The sequence below is a fragment of the Diadema setosum genome, chromosome 5 (genome assembly GCF_964275005.1).
Source record: "Diadema setosum chromosome 5, eeDiaSeto1, whole genome shotgun sequence".
Taxonomy (NCBI): Eukaryota; Metazoa; Echinodermata; class Echinoidea; order Diadematoida; family Diadematidae; genus Diadema; species Diadema setosum.
The window spans coordinates 14,913,939-14,939,417 of record NC_092689.1 but is presented as its reverse complement, the minus strand read 5'-3'; the positions used below and the strand labels follow the sequence as shown (position 1 = coordinate 14,939,417).

The 25,479-nt window shown below is 37.7% G+C and overlaps 2 protein-coding genes across 2 annotated transcripts in view; one reads left to right on the top strand and one right to left on the bottom strand.

Annotated features, from left to right (window-relative positions):
- Window positions 1–348: 348 nt before the first annotated feature.
- Window positions 349–8,454, top strand: LOC140228545 (serum paraoxonase/arylesterase 2-like). Its single transcript, XM_072308778.1, has 9 exons — window positions 349–392; window positions 1,309–1,379; window positions 2,198–2,253; window positions 2,786–2,930; window positions 4,242–4,371; window positions 4,837–5,037; window positions 5,492–5,573; window positions 6,446–6,586; window positions 8,158–8,454. Exons 1-9 carry the CDS (start codon window positions 349–351, stop codon window positions 8,341–8,343), a joined length of 1,056 nt encoding a protein of 351 aa, XP_072164879.1. The 3' UTR covers window positions 8,344–8,454.
- A 5,079-nt stretch (window positions 8,455–13,533) lies between these two features.
- Window positions 13,534–25,479, bottom strand: part of LOC140229126 (protein kinase C-binding protein NELL2-like) — a 62,918-nt gene continuing 50,972 nt past the window's right edge. The window contains exons 8-17 of the mRNA XM_072309392.1: window positions 24,353–24,453; window positions 23,243–23,357; window positions 22,122–22,376; window positions 21,782–21,904; window positions 20,974–21,069; window positions 20,328–20,468; window positions 19,069–19,256; window positions 17,947–18,120; window positions 17,265–17,501; window positions 13,534–16,017 (exon numbers count right to left, since the gene is read on the bottom strand). Of these exons, the coding sequence (XP_072165493.1) occupies window positions 15,973–16,017; window positions 17,265–17,501; window positions 17,947–18,120; window positions 19,069–19,256; window positions 20,328–20,468; window positions 20,974–21,069; window positions 21,782–21,904; window positions 22,122–22,376; window positions 23,243–23,357; window positions 24,353–24,453 (1,475 nt within the window). The 3' untranslated portion in view covers window positions 13,534–15,972. The remainder of the gene's footprint in view (window positions 16,018–17,264; window positions 17,502–17,946; window positions 18,121–19,068; window positions 19,257–20,327; window positions 20,469–20,973; window positions 21,070–21,781; window positions 21,905–22,121; window positions 22,377–23,242; window positions 23,358–24,352; window positions 24,454–25,479) is intronic.

The following is a 25,479-nucleotide window of genomic DNA, read 5'->3' as shown; positions in this document are numbered from 1 at the left end:
GTGGGACTGGGCACAGGCGCACGTTCATAAGCAGACGACATCGCAGCTGTCCTCTCACAGTACACAAAACACACAGCTGCGATGCACTGGGAGCGTACCGTATACTCAGTATGTGGAGCGGAGGAGTTGTGAATTGTGTTGCCTTCCTTGCAGATGAACTATGAAAGACTGGAAGAGCAGCTAGACTATAACGGTTACTTATCCTTGAGGCTCAATAATGTGGAGGTTTCTTCTAATTTCCTTCTTACTTGTGGTTGTGGGACAGCACCTAATAACGTTTTTGTGAGTATTTGCGACTAATATAAGTGAACTGACTCACACCTTATCTTTGTTGCGGTGTTACCCGTGATGGGATGGCGCTGGCGCAGTGATGCCGACGAGGTGTCTTTGCTGTGTGATAAAATCAGCAAGGCTTTGTCTAACCGTTAGTTATCTCCTGTGCCTAGATCTATGGTAAATGCCACCGCTCCAGTGGGTTTCGATGCTTGATACCATTGACATTGATCTTTGTCCTGCTCAGCTTGTTACTACTTCATACGTTAGGTTTTCCACAGCTCGTTAATTGTGTATTACAAACAAATAGCTTATTTAGATAGTGAGTGGTTTTCACCGAATTTTAGTGTTGTAGTGTGATGATGTATGATGTCATCCTCATCTTTAATTCTTGTCCCATTCACATGGGACACAAATCCACATTTTCTTTTTCTCTTTTGATACCGTGTACAACAATCTCCTTTTTTTTCTGTGTACGAAACGGTGTCAGTAATGTGACTGTGAAGGGGTGACGTATAAGCATATCATTTATCACCTCTCGTCTGATTACCACTTTAAGTGTTGGTACTCTACTACACCACTAGGCCCATTCAATTTTGGTGGTGACTTGGTCACCACCAAAATTGAATGGGCCTAGAGACTGTTGTCAATATTTTGTCAATTTTTGAAACAAGTACAAATTTCAAAGCCAAAGGACATCCTATTTCAAGGTAGACGCTACATGTGTTTGTGATTTGTTACCTGAAAATGAAAGAAAAGGTGGGGGGGGGGGGCATGGTATCGAGAGATGTGCTAATTTGTACATCAAGATGCTCAGTGTTTATTTCAAAGTTTGATTAGCACCATATTTGAGATGAAAGAGTATAATTTTGGTAATTGCTTGATTTTATTCTGGCCATAGTGTGCAGTGTACATTGTTTATCTGATGAGGTAGTGGTTTATTTCAATAGTCATTGTACTGAATGCATGCCAAATAATTTTGATTTCTTTAATTGTCTTTTGTCTTTTTTTTTTTCATTGCTTCTATATCTGTAGGTACATCATGGGCTATCACAAATACATTTACAAACACCGTCCTGGCAACTGCAGGAAGCTGGCTGGAATTGGTAAGATGAACACATCTGTAGCGAATCACATACATTGTACCTCCCCCCCCCCCCCCACCCCAAACAAACACACAGCACACCTTTTATGTCACCTTTTTATACAGCTCAGTTTCTAGGCTGTTAATGCAGCTCTTTCATACAAATTTCTCGTCAGGAATGTCATTCCTACCATTTGAAGATGAAAACCAGAACCATATTTTTGAAGCAGTTGATACCTATCCATCATAAGTATACATATTTTGGATTGTCATGCTGGACTTCCAAGTGTTTGGCAAAGATATGTTCAAGCAAAGCATGATTAATCTATAGAGCTGGTTGTGAATTCATGTCATATAACTAACCTGACTTTAGGCTATTTTGCATAGTACATTCGAAGCTAGATTATCAAAAGATAGGCCTCTTCTCTATAGCAATTCCCAGCCTGTCACTAACTGGCAACCACTTATCTTACATATGATTTTATCATAAGATAAAGGGGGAGATGAGAGTGTTTTAAAAACATTTCTGCAATTTATGGTACATGGATCTGTGTGATTCAACATGCAAATTAATTCAGTAATGGCTACCGGTACTTAATTTGCTGTTTTGTACTATTTTGCATGTTAATGTTTTATCAACTGTGATACGTGATTACTACACACATGCTGGTAGAGAAACCCTTATCACATGAGAGTATGAAATATGAAAGCAAGAAAGTGTAGTACATAGGTTACCTTGTGTCAGAAACAGTGTGAAAGTGGGTGTGAAAATTGTAGGGCCTATGTGCAGATGCTGTCCATTACAATTGACATTTTGCGGATATTCTTCTCCCTATACAGATAATGGGGTGCAGGACATTGAAGTCTTCTTGGATGGTTTTGCCTTAGTAGCATCGGTAAGTTTCAGAGAATACTGCATATCTAGAATCACAGTCATTCAGAGTTTCATTTTGTATGTACTTTGAATCTTGTTAGAATTTGTAATATACATTGAGATGAATGTACTTGGAAGTCTGTGCACCAATCATGGGAGTAATTTGGTGCAATATGGTATCGTGGATATAACTCGGGGCTCTTAAACAAGAGGGTCTGGATTCAAATTTTAATCCCACCTGGTGCATTCACCTTTATAGACAAGATATTGTTCCCTCCATGTTCCTCTTGACCCAGTTTTGTGAACTGGTACCTGACAGTGTGACCAATAACGAAGTCAGTGTCATTTTGGACAATAGTTTTCACGCTGAAGAGATTAGATACCTGTGTTAAATAATGTGGCCTGTATGTATGCATTAATTAGTCAAAATTCCTCCGGTATTACTTCTGCTTTGGCCCTTGCAACATGTTTGCTGAAATCCAGTGCATTCTTGTGAGTTTTCTGCATCTCTTTTATCATGGACTTTATTTCTGTCCTGTTTGCACTTTTCGCAGGGCTATTCCAGAACGAATCGCCGTACTGGTTCCATTCGGGCCTATAACTTTACAACAGGAAATCTGACCAAGGTTGCTGTCTCTGGCAGACCTCAGGGAGAGTTCCACCCCATAGGCCTCAGCAAATACCGCAACAGGGCTACAGGTGAAAGTTGTGACAATCATACCGGTACTTAGTTTGTATTGTTAATTACCATAATATTGCCAGCGATAAGGGTGCACTATGTTTGATAGAAATAAAGCAGTGAATTTGGGGTGAGTCCTATGTGCCAGCAGAAGCACATGTGAATGAAAACATTCCTGGCTATTGAATAGTGTGTGTGCATGAAGACGCAAACATGCATGCCTTTTTCCTCACAATGTTTATTGGGCACACACTGGGTCATTCGCTACATTAGGGTTCTACGCAAGAAATATCATTCAAAATCCCGACATACACCTTGTATCATTTGGAAAAACATAAGATAAAACAAACACATATCATTACGACATGCAGGAAAACATAAGTTTCTCATAAAAAATAGTGTAGAAATGTGATGAAGTTTTGATCAGAGCAAAATCACTGAGAGTTTGCGTTTCTTTCTGTTTTTTCATCTCCAAACTCGAGATGCAGCTTATTGCCAGCCAATATTATATGCATGTTATCTTGAACCCTTTATTGAGATGGTTTTGTATCCTTGATAGCTGCTGTTGCTGTTTATGTGAAGAAAATATTCTTTAATCTTTAATTCACTTTTGAATATTCTGTCATCAAAAATGTATTTATCTTATGTGGAATCATTCATGTATTCACAAATGTAGATGTAGACACACATTAATGAAATTAATAAGATATAGGAGTAGGAAATTATTAACTCCGGAGTAAAAGTTGCATGTGCAATGAAGACTTGAACACAAAAATAATTGGATCAGCAAACATTTCAAAAGTTGCACAGAAGCATAACTGATGGAAAGTTGAAGAGTTTCCTACAAGTAACTATATAGGCATCCCAAAATAACTTCTTTGACATTTGACTTTGGTTGTTTTTGGTTACTTCATTATATAAGTCAGCCCTTTAAACACAGTGCTCTACTCCCTGATAAAAAACAGACGTTTAGATCATGTACAGACAGGTAGTCAAATGACCATAAAATGATGTGTGTCAGACTTTCAGTAAATCTTTGTTTATCTTTGTTTATTCTCATCAGATTTAAACAAATATGTCAAAGCAGCACTGTTTGGATCTCATGTCTCTTTTCTGATTGCATATTTCCATTTGAAACTACTGGAACCAAGTATGAGAATATGCAGCCGGCTTTGTTCATTTTGGAACAGTTCTACTCTAAATTCATTCTAGTTTGATTTGTCCTGCAGTAAATGGCTTTGTAGGAGAGATTTATGTATGGGTTAGTGAATAAGAAAGTAACAAATTTACAGTAATATCTCTTTCCTTTCCTATTTTCTTGTGGTCTTCAGGCAAAACCCAAGTGTTTGTGGTCAACCAGAACATGTTTAAAGACTCCATTGAAATCTTTGATTTACACCAGGATGCATCAAAATTGCAATTGAAATTCCTTAGACAGATGCAGGACTTTCAGATGAGAAGGTAAGCCCAGAATTGAGAATCGTCAGTTTGGTTTTTTATTCTATTTAGGTTTTTTTCTTATTCCGCCTTCAGAAAGATTACTTTATATTTGTGTTTGTATGCTAAGCCAATGGCATGATGAACCATGTGCCAACAAGAAATCCATACAGTTATTAGAAAATGATAAAATTCATAGGTGTTACATGAGTTTGGGAATTGTCTTGAGAAACACTCTTGAACACAAAATATTTTTGTCTGTTTATTTTCTCTTTCTGTTATCTGTTGATTGATACTTATATTGGGGTGAGATAGAGAAATTACATGTCATGTCACTGTGATTATTGGTGTAGATATGCGTGCACTCTCAATAAAATTCAGCAGAAACTTTCTTTAATAATAATTGATTCTCATGATTTGTGCTACAGAACAGAAGTTCTTCACATTCTGTGATATGCTTGTATCATTTATTCTTTTCTCCCTTGTCAGAATGAGTGATGTGCAAGCTGTAGGACCGAGACAGTTCTACTTCACCAACGAAGGCTACCACAAGGACTTTCCCATGCATCAAATAGAGCACTACATGATGTTTCCTTGGGGTGGGGTGGTGTACTGTGATGGCGATGTGTGCAGGCAGGTATCCAACCCTCTCTATGAGCCCAGTGGAATCCAACTCTCACCGGATGGACGGTAAGTAAGAACTGTCTCCAAGAAGTCTTAAGATGATGTTATCTAACTTCACTGGGCAGACACCAAGTTGCAAAATCTGAAGGACCTCACTCCGAATATGAGAATATGCAGAGTGCTTTGTTCATTTTAGTTCTACTCAAGATTCATTCTAGCATGATTTGTCCTGCAGTGAATATCTTTGTAGGAAAACAAAGGAAGTTTTGCGCACATCTAGATGTTGTTTTCATATTCTAAATAAAGTCTACAACTGTCAATGTTATTTTTTTTTTATACAAGACCTGATAGAAAGATAACTTTTGTAGAAAAAGAAAAAGAAAAACAAGAATGCCTTTGTAAAATGTAAAGATGATGTTGCTTTATAAAATGCAGTTGAAAACTTCTTACAAAAGATAATGATCTGCTGCCCTTAAAGGAGTTTTTTTACCTATGCACACTATATGTTATTCTTCTCCAGGTTTATTTACATTTCTATGCTGTATGGCATGGGACTCCAGATCTATTCTCGTGATGCCTCTGACAACCTGCTTTCAGCTCAGGTGAGCCCAGTATTCCTCATAGTATTTACTTTGTGCAATACTTCAGTGTTCCTTATCCAATCATTCAATGAGAAATGCATATACTGCCCTCTGTGGTATAACTAATCCAATCTTTTTATGTGACATCACCATGTTTGGCCATAATGTGCAAAACCAGTTTGCATGGTGCATACTGCTTGCAGACTGTAACCTGTACTCACACATACTGTATTTGAGCAGAATTTAAGTAGGATCAGGAAGTGAGAGTGAAGAGGAATGTATTGTGGCCAAGAACAACAATATGCCACTTTCCCAGTGCAGTCCCATTCCATGATATGGGATGATGCAAATCCTGAAAGTGATCTCTTTCCCATACATGTGTAAATATGTCATCATATATAAGGAAAGTAGAGAATGTGCAAGCAAATGGGGAACTTGTTTCTGTTAGAGGGTGACACATCCTAATGTCATTGCAGGCAATTTCACTGTTTTGTGAAAACATGCAATGCTCAAAATTCCATACCTTAACCCGTTGAGGACGAGTCCCAAGTATTCTCGGGCAAGCGTCTATGGGAAATGCATGTTGTAGCAAAATCAAACCGTCCTCAACGGGTTAATACTGTATATGCCATATATTTAAAGTCTAAATTTTTCGCAAATCAAATGGAGTCCTGTACTCAACAAAGAAATGTATATGTGTATGTCACATTCATATTGGGATCAGAGTCGATATTTTTGTGTGTTTTTAATAAATATAAAGCCTCGCAAAATATTTGGTGTATACAGAAGTCCAACTTGATGAAACAAGCACAATATTGAGTTTTCATTTAAAATGTAGGATTTCAAAATCCATGAGCAAAACTTTTGTGTGGCGTCTTGATTTCTGTGGACAGTCTGCCCAGGTCATCAACTTGGGTTCTCTAGTGGACAAGGTGTCTGTGGATGGCAGGGGAAACCTCTGGGCAGCGAGCCACCCAGTCGCTCACAAGCTGAAGTCACACCTTGATGACAGGAGAAACAAGGCTCCCTCACAGGTGCAGTGCCTACTTTCCTAAAAGGGCTTCCTTCTTACTCGGAGTGTCAGCTTTAAAAGCTTAGTGTTTCAGGTTTGAAGGACTCTTATATGGAAAGATTGATATGTTTTAGCACCTTCGGAAAATGACATATCAGACCTGAAGGTTCTTAAAGGGAAGGTAAACCCAAAGAGCAATGTGGATTGAGTGAAAGCAGCAACATTAGTAGAACACATCAGTGAAAGTTTGAGAAAAATCGGACAATCAATGCAAAAGTTATGAATTTGTAAAGTTTTGGTGTTGGAACCGCTGGATGAGGAGACTACTAGAGGATATGACGTATGAGTGGACAACAATACAAAGAAAATATAGAGGATATTCAACAAAAATTCACTTTTCTAGAATTATGAAAGAGCAGTGGACCAACCGCTTTCAGAAAGCAGGGGTAATAATTGCTACCCTTAACATATGTCAATATCAAGTTGATGGAATTTGTAATTTTCATGAAAAATGGATTTTTGTAGTATTTTCTTTATATTATCTTGATATTGTAGTCCACTCATACGTCATAACCTCTAGTAGTCTCCTCATCCAGCGGTTCCAACACCAAAACTTTAAAAATTCATAACTTTTGCATCGATTGTCCGATTTTCTTCAAACTTTCACTGATGTGTTCTACTAATGTTGCTGCTTTCACTCAATCCACATTGTTCTTGGGGTTTATCTTCCCTTTAAGACATTGTGTGAAAAACCTGATGACTGATTCAACATGTTCACTTATCACTCTGGGGCTTACAAAAAGCACCTTCTTTTTTTTTTTTCTTCTTTTTTTTTTTCTTTTTTTTTTGTCAAGCAATTTTCACAGAACTAGTTACATTGTATGTTCATGAGAAAAAAAAAAATACCTAGCACAAAACACTTGGCATACCTGGAAGACAGTACAAGCTCATTGGCTTAATCAACATCAAAACTGGAGTTTCATCATGTCGTGTGTATTTATCAGATGTTCTTTGTGCGTGTGTGTTTCTGAATTGGAGAATACAGGCATTTGCCTAGAGTAGTACTTTGTAGTATTGATGGGCGCTAGTCGTCAATATTGAAAATAGCGGTCTTTGGCTTTGGAGCCTAGAATGTGTAACAGCATGTGTCATGAGGTTTGCTGTTAGTATTCATTTTCTACCATCAAGTACTCCAACAAAACATTTTTCTATCAAAGAAAAAAATCAAATATTCATTGAAATTACCTTGTGAAATATGCATATTCTGTGGTTTTCAGTTTGATGGGACAATTGACACTATTTAGACCATCATACATGACTGCGCTCGTTGGGAACACATGATATAGATTGCGGTCAGTGCATAACTTGGTCCCACATCCTCAGATATGTTTTATCTTTAGATAAAAATCTAGAGTTAAAAATCATTTGGACAGTCAAAAGACATTGTATATGATGATGCCGTGTTCTGTTGTCATTTTCTATTGGATTACATTGTTCTTTGTTAACTGGATCATTTGCATACCAGTGCAGAAAAAAATATTTCACTTAACCTCCCCAATGTTTATCATTCTGTCTTTCTTTTATACTAACCAGATTCTTCATGTCAAGTTTGATCACAATGCAGCTTCTCCTCACAAAAAGTATGAGGTATTTGAGATGTACAGTGACGATGGTATGGAACTATCTGCCTCTTCAGTTGTGGTCTTCCGTCAGAGCAAGCTCTTGATTGGTTCCAGGAGAGGTCACATGTTGCTGTGTGAAGTGCAGGCAGGGCGGTGATACATACCTGCCCTAGACTCTCGAGGATGCTTTCTTCAACGAGCACACAGTCCTGTGCATGTGTTGCAATGTAAGACTGTTTTTGAACTCTGCAAGGAAACGCCACCTTTAAAACAGTGCTGCGAGATACAAGATGTAACTCCTCCACCAAAGGTTCAAAGGTTTGATTTGTCTTGGGCCCAAGGCCATGATCAGATCTAAGTTAACTGCAAGATCCTAATTTAAGATAGATCATAATTACATGGTTTGAGGGGCCTAAAAATGTACAGATTTTAGTGTGGAGTAATGTTTTTATGCCTCCGCCATGAAGTGTCGCCGGAGGGATTATGTTTTCGGGTTGTCCGTCCGTCCGTCCGTCCATAATCAATTTTGTGGACTGCGTATCTAAAAAAAATGTTAGAGGTATCATAATGAAACTTAGCATGTATATGTATGAGTGGGCGAAGTTGTGCCTATCAACTTTTGGGCACACATGCTCAAGGTCAAGGGTCAAAAGGTCATGGTCAAATGCTCAAAATTTAACTATTTCACCTTTATCTATGCATTTTCTTGAAACTTGGTGTATACATGAAATACCAAATAAAGATTCCCCAGAGAAAGTTTGGGTCATGAAGTCAAAGGTCAAGTGAAAATGTTAAAATTTCACTTTTTATGCCTCCGCCCACGAAGTGGCCGGAGGCATTATGTTTTCGGGTCGTCCGTCCGTCCGTCCGTACGTACGTATGTTCGTCCCGTTTTGTTTTTGAACCATGTGGTGGTTTTACATCAAACTTGGTATGAGGGTATATCCTGGGGGGATAATACTTTGTTTGGATTTTAGGGTCACGGGGTCAAAGGTCACAGGTTATTTTGTGAAAAAAAAAGGTTGAAAATTCATGTTTTTCTCCATATCTCGCAAATGGTTCACGGTATCTTCATGGAATTTAGTATATATGCTTGTTCCAGTGGGCAGTGATTGTCTAGGGAAGTTGGGGGTCATGGTTCAAAGGTCAGGGGGTCAAAGGTCAAGGTCAACTCCTTAAAATATTACTACTTTGGAAAGTTTCTTGCCAAAAGGTCAAGTGAAAGTGCTGAATTGCACTTTTTCCTCCATATCTCAAAAGTAACTCAAGGTATCATCATGAAACTTACATATTTATGCATGTTCAACCTAACAGTGATTCTGTTTGGAACTGTGAGGTCAAAGGTCAAAGGTCAGGTTTAGCTATATGCTATTTTCCCATTTGATACTGAAATTATACTTTTTCTCAATACCTTGAAAATTACTCAATGCATGAACTTATAAAAGGGTCAAAAGTCAAGTAAAAATCATCAGTTCCCCAAATACCTGCACTCTGACATTTTAATCATTCATCCAATTGAACCTAGTTCTAGGAAAGTGAACATTCAGCACATTTGTGTCAAACCTGTCATTTTAATATTTTGCCAATTGTGTGAAACTGTCATCACACATTGTCAAGACATTGTACTATAGACCTATTAGGAGAACCATGCATTATGGCGGAGGCATATCAGTCGCCGTAGCGATATATCTAGTTTCTCCATATCTCACAAATTTTTCAAGGTATCTTCATGGAACTTAGTATATATGCATGTACTGACTGGCAGTGATCATGTAGGGAATTAAGGGGTCATGGGTCAAAGGTCAGGGGTCAAATGTCAAGGTCAACTCATCAAAATTATTTCCCTCTTATCTATGCAATGCCTGCAGGATTTTTTCTTGAAACTTAGTGTATGCATGATACATGTATTACCCAATACAGATTCTCTTGGAAGTTTCTTGTTAAAAGATCAAAGGTCAAAGGTCAAGTGGATGTGCTAAATTTCACGTCTTCTTTAAACTTATAAAGGGTCAAAAGTTGGGTACAAATCCTCAAATCCCCAAATACCTACACTCTTAGACAGTATAGCCATATTCATCCAATAAGGGACTTCATGGTTAGCGCATGTCTCATTTGACCCCTACACCACAGACTTTCAAATAACATGGAAAGGACCTGTGACAGAGCAGTTTTTGTTGAAGCATGCCACCTTTGTAATCAATGTCAATGAAATGTGTGTGCAGCTTTTGTTAAACATTATTGATGAATCACTTTCACCTGTGCGTTCTAACAAGGTGAAACACACAACTTAACATTCCAAATCCTCATTTGCCTGAGGATTCTTTTCATTTGAAAGTCAATGGCAAATACACAAACATTCTCATTTGACCTTTATTTTGCACATGCGCAAATCGCAACCGTGAACTCCCTTATTAAACCTAGTTCAAGGAAAGTGAACATTCAATGCATTTGTGACAAACCTGTCATTTTAATATTTTGCCAGTTATGTGAAACTGTCATCACACATTGTCAAGACATTGTGCTATAGACCTATTAGGAGAACCATGCATTATGGCGGAGGCATACCAGTCGCCATAGTGACATTTCTAGTTTTAACCATACCGTCAGCCTGCCATGACAGTTGTTGGAAGAGATTTCTGATTGGCCATTTCACTTTATAATCATGTTTACTGATTGGTACTATAATGTAGGTTCCCACATGTGAACAGACGCTTGGTGGGTTAGATGTTCATTGTTGGCGTTATGGAGGCCAAATCTTATCAACCCTTACCAAATCTTGTCATAAAAGTCACAACAATCTATTTGCAATTGCATATTGGTTGGAAATGAAATACTTTGTTTAGGTAGATTTAGTGCATAGTGCATTATGCATAGTGCTCTGTACATTCAATTCCCCATACATATCGGTACTTTTCTCATACCACACTAGAATGGGAATGACAATAATATATATTAGTTATGACTGGATCATTTGACAAATGTGCTTTCTTGCACAAGGGCAGCAAGGTGGCTCAATGGGTAGAGTATCTGCTTTTCAATCTAATGCTATCCAGCCATCTTGTCAGATAAATATGAAAACAAACAAATAAAGTTCATTTTGATAAGTGTTACCGAATACTAGCAGTTTGTGGGTTTCTGAAGACCAGCACTATTTGAAAAATGCAGGCAATGATCGCCAGGGGCAATAGTTTAAGGAAACCTGAATGTTCATATCTGATGCATATCTATCTGTACTAAAGAGGTGCTGCCTGTTGACACGTATGGCCATTAGAAATGTGCAATAGAAGTAGAAGTACATTTAAAGATGCATTTTGTAGGTGCAGTAGAAGTAGAAGTTCATTAAGATGCCTTTGTAGGTGCAATAGATAAGACAAGGGGATCACTAGATGCTTTAGATGCATTTGTCGTGACACATACGTGGAAATAAGCTTCAACTCATACTGACATTTCATGTGATGTACTACCTTGTAACTTGCTGCATTCAATTTCCAATAGATTTCTTCTGTCACCAGTTTGTTCCTGTAGAGTATGTTGGCTGTTGATAGGTTAGGCAAGCATTATTTCAGGGCTGCCTGTGTCTGATAGTGAGCAAACATTTCTATATTGTGTACACTGATATTATTGTAATACTGTATATATATATTTTTTTTTTGATGAGTGGTAAATAGTTTGTATATTGTATTTAAAAAGAAATCTCCCTTTCTAGAAAGACCTTGAGTTGAACAAAATCTTGACAAGTCAAAAGTAGAGAAGAAATGTCTGCTCTGTGCCAAACTTCATTTTAATTTTCCTGCCATGAACCATATTCTGATCACTATATTCACACCCTAAAGTCATAAGAGGTATATAAAAAAACACAGTTTACAGGTGTTCTTTGACCCACTTTTATATTAGATTGTGGCACGTGGAGTAAACCTTTGTGAATTCTTTGCATAATTCATGTGCAGCTCTACATTGCTGTAGACCTTGGATTTACTATGCAACAAAGTTCTTAGCCCAGATTTTGGACAATGGGACACTGTGATGCCTTGTCTGAACAAATGTGAAAAACAAGGTACAGTTTTGTAATGTGTACAAAGCCCCACTCTTTCAGTATGGCTAAATATGATTGTATTTATCATATATATTCCCCTGTGCAATATTACAGAATTCTGTGTTGATATACTGCCACATGTATTGTACACAAACCAGTACTAGTTGATCCCAGGCAATAATGCACATCGTACTTTCTAATAAAGACAAGAATTTCACATGTACATTGTACATTATTTTTTTTTTTCTGTCCTTTTGATTCGATTACTTGTGCTGCCACCTTTGCATTCACAATCTTCCACAATTTTATGTAGATTTTAGATCTGATATTCTGTAGATCAGTGTGGCTCCAACTCCATAAACAAATGTGCACACACACACCGCTAGCTGCCCCCCCCCCCCCCCCCCCACACACACACATACATTATACTAACAAGACATAATAGGGGCCTTTAAACATTCACTTGTCCATGACATAGGTTTTTCTGCATCACAATGCCTGTCTATACAGAGGTATGTCTGTTGCCTGTAAACCAGGGATCCAAAGGGCAAACATTGCACAAAAGATCGTGCACTTCATAAATTCATACCCACTTTGTGCATTTATACCCTGAACTATCCAACACCTCTTCATGGGAGAAGTGTTGTTTTATTGTGTTCTCTTTCAATCTTTGGCTCATTGCACCTATTCAGCATCCAAGGACATTCAGAGTTGCATACAGTCTAAGCTGGTTTGTAGTCATGGAACAGTTTGTTTGTTTTTGTTTTCTTCAAAGAATTTATAGCCACAATCACAGAGGTACCAACAATGCTGCTGTTTATCTACACCATGTTTGAACACAAATACACACAGACTAAAAATGCTGCTTTTCATCTACACCACGTGTAGACACAAAAACTGTACCTACTGTCATACTATAGGCCACATCTGCATGAAAGCTGCACCCTCAACTGTAAGCACTGATTTGAAGAAAAAACAAAGAGTGGGTTTAAACGAAAGAGGGATTGCGGGATCAAAACTGCTATTAGCTAACTTGCGCACCATTAAATGCCAAATTAAAACACCCCTCCTTTCTACACACACGTCACCAATGCTGCCTTCATGTACACCATGTGTCGACATACGTACACACAGACCACCAAAACTGCAATTCATTTGCACCATGTGTGTGCACATACATAAAGACCATCAATACTGCCTTCATCTATACACCATGTATGAACACACTAACACATATTCCACCATTGCTGGATTTTATCCACACCATGTCCAAGGAATCAAAGAGTGCCACATATGAAATTCTTTACAAGTGAGTTTATTCCCACTCCAATTACTCATGGTTGTAAAAAAAGAAAGAAAAAAAGAAGATCCATTCAAATTTGTGCAATAGATTATTTCTTTTTTAAATGGAATTACAATTCATGATGAAGTCATACAAAAGTAAACTGGTCATGATATCCTTGATAGTCTATGATGCAAACAGTGGATATGACAAATGAAAAAACAAACAAACATGTATCCCTTCAATAGTATTGGCAAGTCATCTCGCATTCTGTCAGATACCCTTTTAATTCTCCAAATGAAAATCATAAGTTTCATCCTCTCTGGAATTTCATTCACACCCTTGACAACTTACAGTATGATAAAAAGACACAATTACAGCTCAGACACAACTGAAGTGATTTGAAAAATGCCAGTTTGAGAACTGATGTGCCATGAGCTGTTGATGCAGTTACAAATGTTCCTGTAATACCGACAATACTGATGCCTTTTTGCTACTATCATATGTTGCCTTCACAACAGAACTCTTTGTTCTGAAATGTACTACAGTACTCTAGCATACTATGCAAGGGGTATCATAATGACTCCCTGTGTTTGCATACTTAAAGTCATATAGTGGCATATACATGGATATATTCGTAACCAAATATATATAGAGACATGTACATATGTTTTAAATACCTTAATCAATTTTGATATAAATAATATATTGTACATTTACAGCAGGAACGCAATGGCACTACACAGCAAAAGAAATGGCACATTGACAAATTATATACAGCATAACCAATGCAGTCAAAAGACACAGGTCGCATCTAGACTAAATTATATAATTATAGTGTCTTGGTCTCAAAGTAAATTCAACATGTGACCGAAGTTTGTATAGCCCAACATAGACAACATATATGCATAGATGTAGTTTGATGTATAAATTGAGGTGGTTTTTGACTTTTGAGACTTGTGTCAAATTCATTGTGTTGGAATGTCCTACAGCATAAACTCCTTTTAATAATCTCCTACTTCTAACTCACTTCCATATCATTGGCACCAAAAGATCACTGTAGAAATACAGAGTACTTTTGTCAGGATGACTGAGTGAAAACATTACATCATACTTTTCCCTGAATCATATAAAAATTATATAAAACATATTACCATTAAAAAAGACCATATTTTATGAAGTGACAAAATGACAAGGCCATCCAAAATTTGCTACGAGTACAGGAAGGTCTCTGGTGTCAAAAAATACCACGACTTATTTCTACTAATTCATGTTTGCCCACTGAGTTACACATAATTTTGACTGCTAAAAATGGATATGGTTTGGACTTTACATTAGACCTCCACACACATTGAAGGTGTATTCCAGCTCTATCTCATGCAGAGTGTTAAAAAAAAAAAGACCTTGACATTACTGCACAAAAACTGACAGATAATGAAAATGTTTAGGAAGGCCAAAAAGTGGCCACAAATGATCGTCAGCCAAGTGTAGTTACCATGGTTTCACGATCGTTTCAAAACTTACTCAAGCTACAACCTTTTTCGAAGGTCCTACAATAATTTTAGCCCCCATCTTGCATATGCAAAATTTGAAGTTAGTTCCTTTAGCCTTCAACTACAGCAGATATCATCTACTGGTCCATAGATTACTTCTTTACCCTGAGACATATGGTGAAAACTGTTGCTGTGCAATGAAAAGTGAGTCAATACAACCTGGCGCTGTGAGTCTCATATTCATAATTTCACAGTATAATCCAGATACATGAGTTGTCCCCTATTTGCAATGCCTGGACATGGCATTTTGATGAAGAATGGGATTTGGGGGAAAAAAATCAATGTCTTAACCTACATATTCTTAATGCAGCAATATTCTGTGGACTGCTAAGTTCCACATGTGATTTACTGTGGTATCAATAAAACACAAGAATGTTATTTCAACAAGGGCATTATGCAAGAAGCAAAATATGAAGAAATTACAAACACTCAAATGAGGTATATTAGTGGCAAGATCATCTAAATTTGAGCAAGTACAACTTTGTGAAAGGGAACTGTAGTAACAAAAGTGACTTTCTGCAGAAGTGGGAAAAATATATCTAGTGGGTATTCAAACATTATGGCACACTAAAGCACTTTATATATACTGAGATTGATGACCACTGCCTAATGATTATCATTACCCCCTGCAAAATAAATTATATAATTTTTTTTTTCAATTTCCGTGTGCAGTTTGACACCATTCTGCTATAGCAATTACATTCACCATAAATTGTATTTATCACCATACTGATTTCATACACCAGATATATAACTCCAAGAATCTCAGTCAACTTGTTGGCAACATCCCAACCCAGCTTGTGTTAAACGTTGGGAAGTTACCTCCAGATGGTATGCATACAGACTGTTGGATCACGTTAATATAAGCTCTCTCTGCACTATTTACAAGTCGAGCACTCCTGGCCCGACGTCTGATGCTCAAGGAGCACATGCGCTGTTATATGCACAGCAGATATTGCCATTCTGTGGACAAAGGAGAGAGAAAAAGATGTGGTTGAGCATACGTAATGCAGAGAGAAACAAAGCATAACCAAAATACGATACATCTGACCTCTGGACCTTGTTGCATAAAAAGATGAAATCAAACAGAAGTCAGAAAATCAAACATATGTCACTCATTAGCCAATCAGAATTGAGTATTCACAGGTTTATAGTTGATTTTCTGACTTACATTATTTTGATCTTGACTTTTATGCAACAAGGCCCAGAAAGAATAATGTAGTAACCCAACAAAATGCACAGTTAGCAAATATACAGTACCACTCCATCATTGCTTTCAACTACACACCTGCATGAACATTTTCCTGAAGCACTGTTCATAATAACTTCCATACAGCCTTCCATCCATGTTTTATTGGAAATTGATGCATATATGCATATTTCAAGTATGAGGGTTGATTTTGCTTGCTTGTTAATAACTGTGATGATATGCACTAATCTATTATTTTTTCTTTAAGTAATGGTTACTTTAGTCAGGATTTTCCTAATACTTTATGTCATCACAATCAAATTTCAGAAAGACAAACTTTCCACTTCAGTACACAGACAAATAAAAGAAGAAAAAAAAAAAAACTAACACAAGTACAAATTTTTTGTTTTCCAAAAGATTCCCTGCATGATCATGTTTAATATACTGCATCAGAAACTTCATAATCCTATACAATTTCACGCAAAGGAAAGTTTATTCCTTCACGCAAGCTATCATATCATAAACATGTATAATTTTGTCCTTTAGTGTAGGTAATGTGACAAACAGCACTGAAAAGACATAATTATCATACAAGCAAGTAGGACTATTGGACAGTCCCAAAACTGAATTATGAATTGATGACCTACCAAAACTTTAAAAAAAAAAATGATCTCTGCTTCTTCTCAACTTTGGTTCATTTCATTCAGATCTATCTACATCAGTTGTTTTATAGCATTTCTTTTCTGAATTCAATTTTTATCCCTTAGCTAACTTTCCTTTTCCTGTCGTTTTGATTTGCATTCTCAACCGCCACCCAAAAGCTGTCAAAAACTGGCTTAATCCTTTCACTAAAAACTTATTATTGATGACACTCAATCACTTGATATTTCTTCCAGCATAACTTCATGGTCAGCAAACCCACGATACAGACTTTAAAAACCCCTACTGCAGCGAATGTTGAAGAGGCGACTCTTGGCCATCCCTAGAAATGGAGGAATTCACTACACAATAGGTGACTCACCTTGCAAACGCATTCTGAACAGTGGTCATCGGCCAAAACCCAGCGCTGTTTGTGTGCGTAGACTTTACCCGAGCTGGTTACGCAGTCTGCCGGAGTCGTTTTGAGTCGCGGGTCGGGGTTTGCGAGGTCGCATTCGCTGTGTGGCTGACATCGGGGGCAGCATTCTCCGATTGGTGTGTAGGTATTGAGACAGTTTGGTGGGGTGCACTGCACGGCTTTACATCTGATGCTTCCCTCCTATATTTGAAAACAGAAAAAAAAAGTAGAGGTTAGAAGAACAGAAAAAGATGTAATGGCCCGATTTTGATTCTTCTCCTGTTTACATGATTATCTTCCATCTTAAAACATTATATTATTTTTATACTCAGCCAAAGGGCTGCTGATGAATTTCATCATGAAAGTGATGAGGATGTGTGGCCACAACATGCATCAAAGTGAATGTTCATTATATTTAGAAAAAAACAACAACAACTCAACCCCATGAAAACTGTACAGTGAGGTTCAGGTCTAAAATTCCCAAAACTGGGTAAGGGACTTGTTGATAAAATGGAGACAGCACGATTGTTATTCTTCCAGATGAGAAGAAGATCTTTTGATTTACAATTGAGGGTCCTCAAGGGCTCTTCTCTGGGCCTGAATGGGGGCCACTTGTGCTGAAAGGATACTATTGGCTGTGGCTCACCTGACATTGGCAGTCCTGGCATTCATGCCTCCACCACTCCCTGTTCTCATAGGCGACGGCTGAGGTCTGGTGCAAGCAGCGCTGGATCTCCAGCAGGCAGGAAGGACAACAGACTGGGTCCAGCTCGGGGTTACTGCAATCACACTCCCTGGGCTGGCAGGACACCACACCCGACTGCAGGTAGAGGGCAAAGGTCAGAGGGCAAAGGGCAAATGTTAAGGACTGGTGTAAAATCATTATAATGGGTGTTACATAATTGGAATAGGAGGGGAGGGACTATGATGGTACTTGTCACAGCCCCGCAGTGATCAACTGCCGATATTGAACACACGCAAGCACAGATATCGTCGGCTGACAACCAGAAGGGCGCTATTGCATTCGAAAATTTGAGTATACGTAAAAACAAAACAATCTTCATGATATAAAAAGTTTACATAGTCAAAAGTATATAGAATTATAAGCATTGTTCCAAATATCGGGAAAAAATAGTGCCCTTGTGGTTTAAATTTTGAACATTTTACTGAAAATGAAAATAAATTTGAAATTGACACCACAATGCAGAGGATCAAGCTCTACAATGTGATACCGTTAACTCAATATCCCCCAAAATCGCAACAATGCCCTTCTGGTTCTCAGCCATCGATATGTGCATACAATCTGATGAGGTGTAGTCTATGAAATTCTGTAAAGTCCATAGAAGAAATGAAGTTTCTAGTAATGACTTTACAAGCTCTAATCAGCCAATCTACCAGTTACCTCCATCAAGGAAGGAGATAAGTGATCATCGGCATTGGTTTGTCTGTTTGCAAAATAATGTAAAAAGTTGCAAACTGATTTAAATGAAACTTGCAGGAGAAGTTGATTAAATTTTGGTAGTGATACATGAAAATTTTTATAGACTTTTGAAGGATTTTTGATCTTTTGGCATACATGGTCAAATCACGTCAAGCATGCTAAGTCAAAACATTACACCAACACCAACAAAATCATTGTTACACATGTTACACCAAAGACTTGGTGTCAAACACTACACCACAAAATCACTGTCACACACATTACGCCAGAGAATCACTGTTGTACACCAAGACCAGTCAGACCCAATGGGAGAGCTATACACCATACCTGACAAGTGCAGGTTTGACACATGCCAGTGTCCCACGTGGCCCCATTGTTCTTCTTGCCCCACTCCTTGGTGTTGCAGGCATGGGAGCAGCTATTGGCGGCAGAACACCGACACTCGTAGGATCCCTCCGTGTTGACACAGAGCATGGTTCGATGACAGGTGTTTGCTGTCTTGCACTCATCGACATCTGCATGAAAACAGGACAAGAGATGCATTCTTTGAGACAGTGTGGCCTGATAGAAATATTCGTCTGCTGGAGTCACTATCATTATCAGTATCTTTATTATCAATATCAAGATCTCATGCAGAGTAACCTTTATCACCAAGAGTCTCTGTCCAGATCATCATTCATCATCGTCATCATCATCATCATCATTACCATCATCAATTCCATCATCAGTTTCATTACCATGCAAATCATTATCACCATGATGTATCATCTTCACTGATAAAATCTATATCACCATGACAATCATCATCACCATCATCACTTTAACTACCAACATTACTCACCATCTTCATCTTCACCATCACCATCATCATCATCTCCATCATCAGCATCATCATCATTAGTGTCATCATAAAGCATTACCTCCATCATTAACATTGACATCATCATCATACAATCACCGATATCGTCACCATCATCACTACCACCATCACTGCTATCAAGAGCATCATCGTCATTCCTATATTCATATTAACATAATTTTTTTTATCATCATCACCAGGAGCAGCAGCAGCAGAAAATTCAGTAACAGTATTAAAGGCATCCTCACTTTCAGCATATTATTACTTAAAATAGTATACATCATCATTTAACAGATGAGTTGCAAAAAACAAAACAGACAAAAACAAAACATGCAACTAAACTGATTGCCCAAACACCCACATACTATTTTTCCAGTAATCTGTATTTCTGATTCCAAATGAAATTTATGAATCATATTTACACAATCACTTTAAATACAAATGCACAAAGACACATTTACTTCGGCACACAAGTCAACCCTTGAAATTGTTCTAAACATCTGAAGAGTTTAATTGTAAAATGGGCTTCAAAGTACCATTTTTAAACATTTTAAAGTACGTCCACCATCAGATAGAGCAAAATAAAATCTTTCCAGTGATACCAGAAGTTATGCATGCACATGTCCCATATTTTCCTATCATTTTCTTTGTTTTTTAGCAGTTTTAATCACAAATATCTGACATTAGCAAGGATGGAGTTTACTCATTTTGCGATAAAACTAATTACCTTCGCAGGTGATGCCGTAGTCAAGGTGCACCGTCGGGCTGGCGTACCCAGGCAGACACTCACAGTGGTAGCTGCCGGGGAGGTTCACGCAGCGTGACATACCCACACATTCATGTGTTCCTGTGGCACATTCGTCCTTGTCTGCAGGAAACATAGAGAGGAAAACTATGATAAACTACATGCTACTGACATCAATGCGACTCTTTTTTTTTTCTCCAAACCAGCCCTGAATCTTTTGTAGGAATAATCTTATTTCTCTAGGATGTCACTGATTTATGTTTTTCTTGACAACACAATACATTAATTCATTTAGCTAGACGTTCTATACAAAAATAAAATGACTATATTCTTGCTTTGTATATCCCAAAATTCCTGAAATTCACATACATGCATATACAAAGACAGGACTACCCTGATCTTTTTAAAGAAAAACTTTCATGGTTTGGTATCAGCTGCTTGTGATTTTGAATAGCAAAGACGATCTGCCTAGACCCAGCATCGCGGCATGGCCTACTCTGAACAATGGAAGTTGACTCTACCACGTAGCGGCGGGTGGAGGAGAAAACAACACACCATAAAGACATCATGTGTGATAATACATGTGCCTAGCACCTTTCAGCACCTCACATGTGACTATACCACTCACCTAGCTCACATGCATCGCCTTCATAGCCTGGAGGGCATTCACACACCGAGGGGCTGATACACACACCTCCATTTTGACACACCTTGTTGCAGATTGCTGCAAGAGAGAAAGAAAGGGAGCACAACTAATAACAAACAATGTCGTATTAAACCGACAATGGTAATGGTAATGGTAATGGTAATGGTTTATTTTAAAAAATTCATTTGCAACCATGAACATGGCTGAATTGCAGAATTTTGTACAATGTAATATTTCATTTTATGGTAACATACATAATCATACAATCAGTCTACGATTAAAAGATAAAACTACACAATTATATACATACATCTAGAAAGCCACCTGATAACCAAAATAGCAGAATTAATCAAATACACTTATACACACACATTGACAATAATGGTGGATGGAAAAAACATATAGCAAGAAGAGCAACTGTTACATGCATGTTAAATGTCAAATTATTCACGGCAGTGACTGCTACCATAGAAATTGTAGTAACTGCAGGAATAATGATGATAACCTATATTCATTCACAATCAAAATCATAATTAATTATTACAAAGATGTGACATCAACAAATAAGACAACTGCACAAATGAGCAATGTCAGTGATGATATATAGGCCTACAACTAAAGATAGGGTTGCAAAATATATGGCAAGAGTATGTAAACTGTAAGTGAGTGCTATGGGTTGAAAAAGAAAAAAAAAATGCCAAATGACAAAATGATCACAGGTACATGTACATGAACTGTTGGAATTTTAGCCCAGCATCTCTATGACATTCCACACAGAGAGTATACTCACGGAAGCAGTACGTGCCATCGCCGTGGTACCTGTTACGACAGGTGCATGTAAAGCTGCCGTCTGTGTCTGTACAGTCTGCGTCTTCGTGACAGTTGTGGGTGCCAGTTGCACACTCGTCAATTTCTATAAAGAAACAATACATGTATATAATTTCATCGTCATAAACTATCACATAAGTATGCCACAACAAAAGATTTTTTTTTTTAATTGTTGAAAAGACTAGGGAAAATTATTACAAGAAATGTTACATGTTTCACAATATATTGATGTCTAATGTCTGTCTCAGTTGACGTAACTTCCCAGACCAAAATTTATGTTAAACGACAACGTTTTCACTCACGTCTGCAGGACGTGTCTGTGATCCTCTCGTAGCCGCCGAGACAGTCGCAGCGGTAATCTCCTGGCATGTTGACGCAGACCGTGCCACCATAGCAATGGTGCTCCGGCTGGGCCTCCGTCACGGCGCACTCGTTGATGTCCGTGCAGTTTCCGTTCTCCTCGACGAAGCCGGTCGGGCAGAAGCACTGGTAGGAGGTCGGCGAACTGACACACACCTTGGGAGGGACGCAGTCGTGAGCGTCGCAGTAGTCGATGCCTGCAACAATAGACATTTGAAGACATGCTGCAATTTTGTCAGCCATTTTCTGTTGTTTTAACAATGCACTTTTTATCTTCACACGTTGTTATCCTTATAGAAAAACAGCATTCCCTTTCATTCCTTCTGATATACTAATCCTAGATTACATTGATATCTAATCCAACAACATCTCTACTCTTCATGTTCTCGGTACTTTCTACCACACTTAAATTACATCTTCTGTGGATACTATTTTTTTTTTTTTTTTTACTTGTGTGTCTCAGTACTGATTTCTTTTTCCTCTTCCTTCATTCTTTCCTTCCTGTGTTCATACAGTCATTCTTTTGTCCATCCATTCATTACTGTCTGTGGAGAAATAAGTTCCCGAAATCAGGTAAAGCATGCAAATATTACAGCATGTATCACCGTACGAAAACAAATCCTATATAGTGAACAGCACAAAATAGATGAACACCTTTTTTTTCTGTTTTTTTTTTTTTGCTGCTGCTCATCACTGATCGGTTGCAGCATTCACTACCTTGATGATTTCAGTCACATGTCCTGTCCTGCAGTTTCTATCTTCGTGTGTCCTATCTACATCTTCAAACACACAAGCAGAAATAAACCAGTAAACAAAATCTTGTACATTTTCAGCTGTCACAGCACTTTTATCAGCAAAGGAAAGCTTGTGGGATCATGATGCAAATGGTCCATACACGAGTACGGTATTTGTATAAGTAATGAAGTATTTAAAGCATGTGGGTTGTTGTTTTGTAGTTGTTGGGGTTTTTTTTTCCACACTTGTGTCTTATTTGCCAAGGCGGCATATACCTATTGTATCACAAAATCTACAGTATGAAGAATAGTGTCACTTTTGAGTTTACCTGAGCAGAATTCACAACAGCTTCCAGGGACAGTGAATCTCTCTGACACAGGACAGTCTGGGTCGGGACAGAGATTACTGACCAGTTCCTGCTGAAGTGTGATAGCGCCCCCATTCTGTGTCCAAAGCAAAGAGGAAAATACATTACTATGTCAAACAAAAGTGTGTGCAACTTTAGTTGATAAATGCCATGATATATTTCACAGTACACAATTTCCAGATATTTCAGAATATTTGTGTTTGTGTGTGCATGTGTGTGTGTGGTAATGCAACTTTGTTAATTTACAGCATATTAATGAAATTGTTTAGACTTTTTTGTATCTTTCACATATTCTTTAAGTCATGCAAAGTTTTGGTAATGTCACTGCATTTCAAAAGAAATTGTTATAGTAATTACTGAATGTTATGGAATGGGCCATTACGCAAATGAAAAGAAAGGTAGGTTTATAGAAGACCTCTGAGTATCATCTCCAACAATTTACACAGTTTGTTGCAATTTGAAAGTAACCACAGGCCAAAACAAATTGCCACATTCTGATTGACTGATCAACCACAAAGCGTGCATCGATAAATTGAGACACTGAGCAGACTGTTGGATGGTAAAAACAACGGATGGCAATCTCACTTCTGGCAAATTCTTGCAATATAGACCAGTTCGTAATTCCACTTTGTGCATGAGCAGAAAAAGGTAATTTGTACCAACAGGCATTTTGATTCATAACTCACTTAGGTAAGCTTTTGTAATGTGATTATCCCTGTCATCCTTATCTAAATGGTGCTTGCCAATACATCCACCTGACAGCAAGCCTTGTATTTGGCAATATCAAAAGAAAAGGGTTGTCATTGCACTCAATACAAAAAATTGAAATGGATGCCTGCTAAAATGTCAACTGACGAACTATGTTCTGGTCATGTGGTCTAAACGCAAGTTCATTTTTTGTTTGAACATGAACTCCATAAATTGTTATGTCAGGCAAGCTTATGCATTATGCCTCTTTGAAAACGAGTGAAGTGCCTAACCAACTGAGAAAAATAGAAAGGTACCTATAATGTGTATACGAGGTTTACACCACATTACAAACTGGCTTATTCTTCCTTAGAATCAACTCACATTGCACTGCTTGACGATACAGATGACATAAGCCCCACGGGTCAGCTTCTCCTGGTATTCTTCCCCATGGTGATATGTCACTCCAGATACAGTGCAGTTACCTGGTGTATGTGGGGGAAAGACTGACTGATTAACATACAGTTTCATCTCAGTCCTTAGCATTTCATCAAGCCACGCTGTAAGTTATGATTTTGCTTCCCCAGGAAACTAGGAGTTATCATTTTTTTTTTATCACTTACGTGTATGCAGCATAAAATTGCTCTGCATAAAATCATACGGTCTTCATTGCATAAATCTATGGTAACTTTACAATCAAAGCTATCTGTGCAATCAATGGTAACCACCACAGCAACATTATCCCACAGCCAATCAACGCTAAGAAATCACTGTTGGCTACCAGTGGTTGCAGAGTTATCATTAATCATAAAGTCACTATATTTCATGTAATGGTTCCAGTTTTTCTTTTCCATAGAAATATCAGCAGACTTTTTTATTATTTTCTCTAATGTAGATGAAAACAGACCAAATTGGCACAAGGCACAGCGGAGTCTAATTCTCACTCAGTTAAAGGCATTATTTACCATTTGCAGATGTAACAAAAACCCAGCATTAGTGCTTCAAAATATTTCTAAAATGTGAGTTAGGGATAGAAACAATCGATGTAAAATGTTTATCAGTATAATCAATGTTAAGTATTGTCAAATATATAAAATATGAACAATAGATATAATATAATTGTTTCTAGAATAGACCCGTCTACAGTTATAGTTTATTGAGTAAAAATAGTGATATCTCGATGTAAAATGTTTATCAGTATAATCAATGTTAAGTATTGTCAAATATATAAAATATGAACAATAGATATAATATAATTGTTTCTAGAATAGGCCGTCTAGAGTTATAGTTTATTGAGTAAAAATAGTGATATCTCGTTATATTTCTGGCTTTACTGCGAATTTTTATATGGTAGGATGTTTTGCGATGCAACTGACCTACACATGTACATCAAATGTGATAAATCAAACATTTCTGAATCACTGCTCCCAATGGTAAACAATACCCTGAAGGATCCATTGGTATTTCATGTTATAATCTTTGTTGTGGTTCATGCGGCAATCAAAACGGCA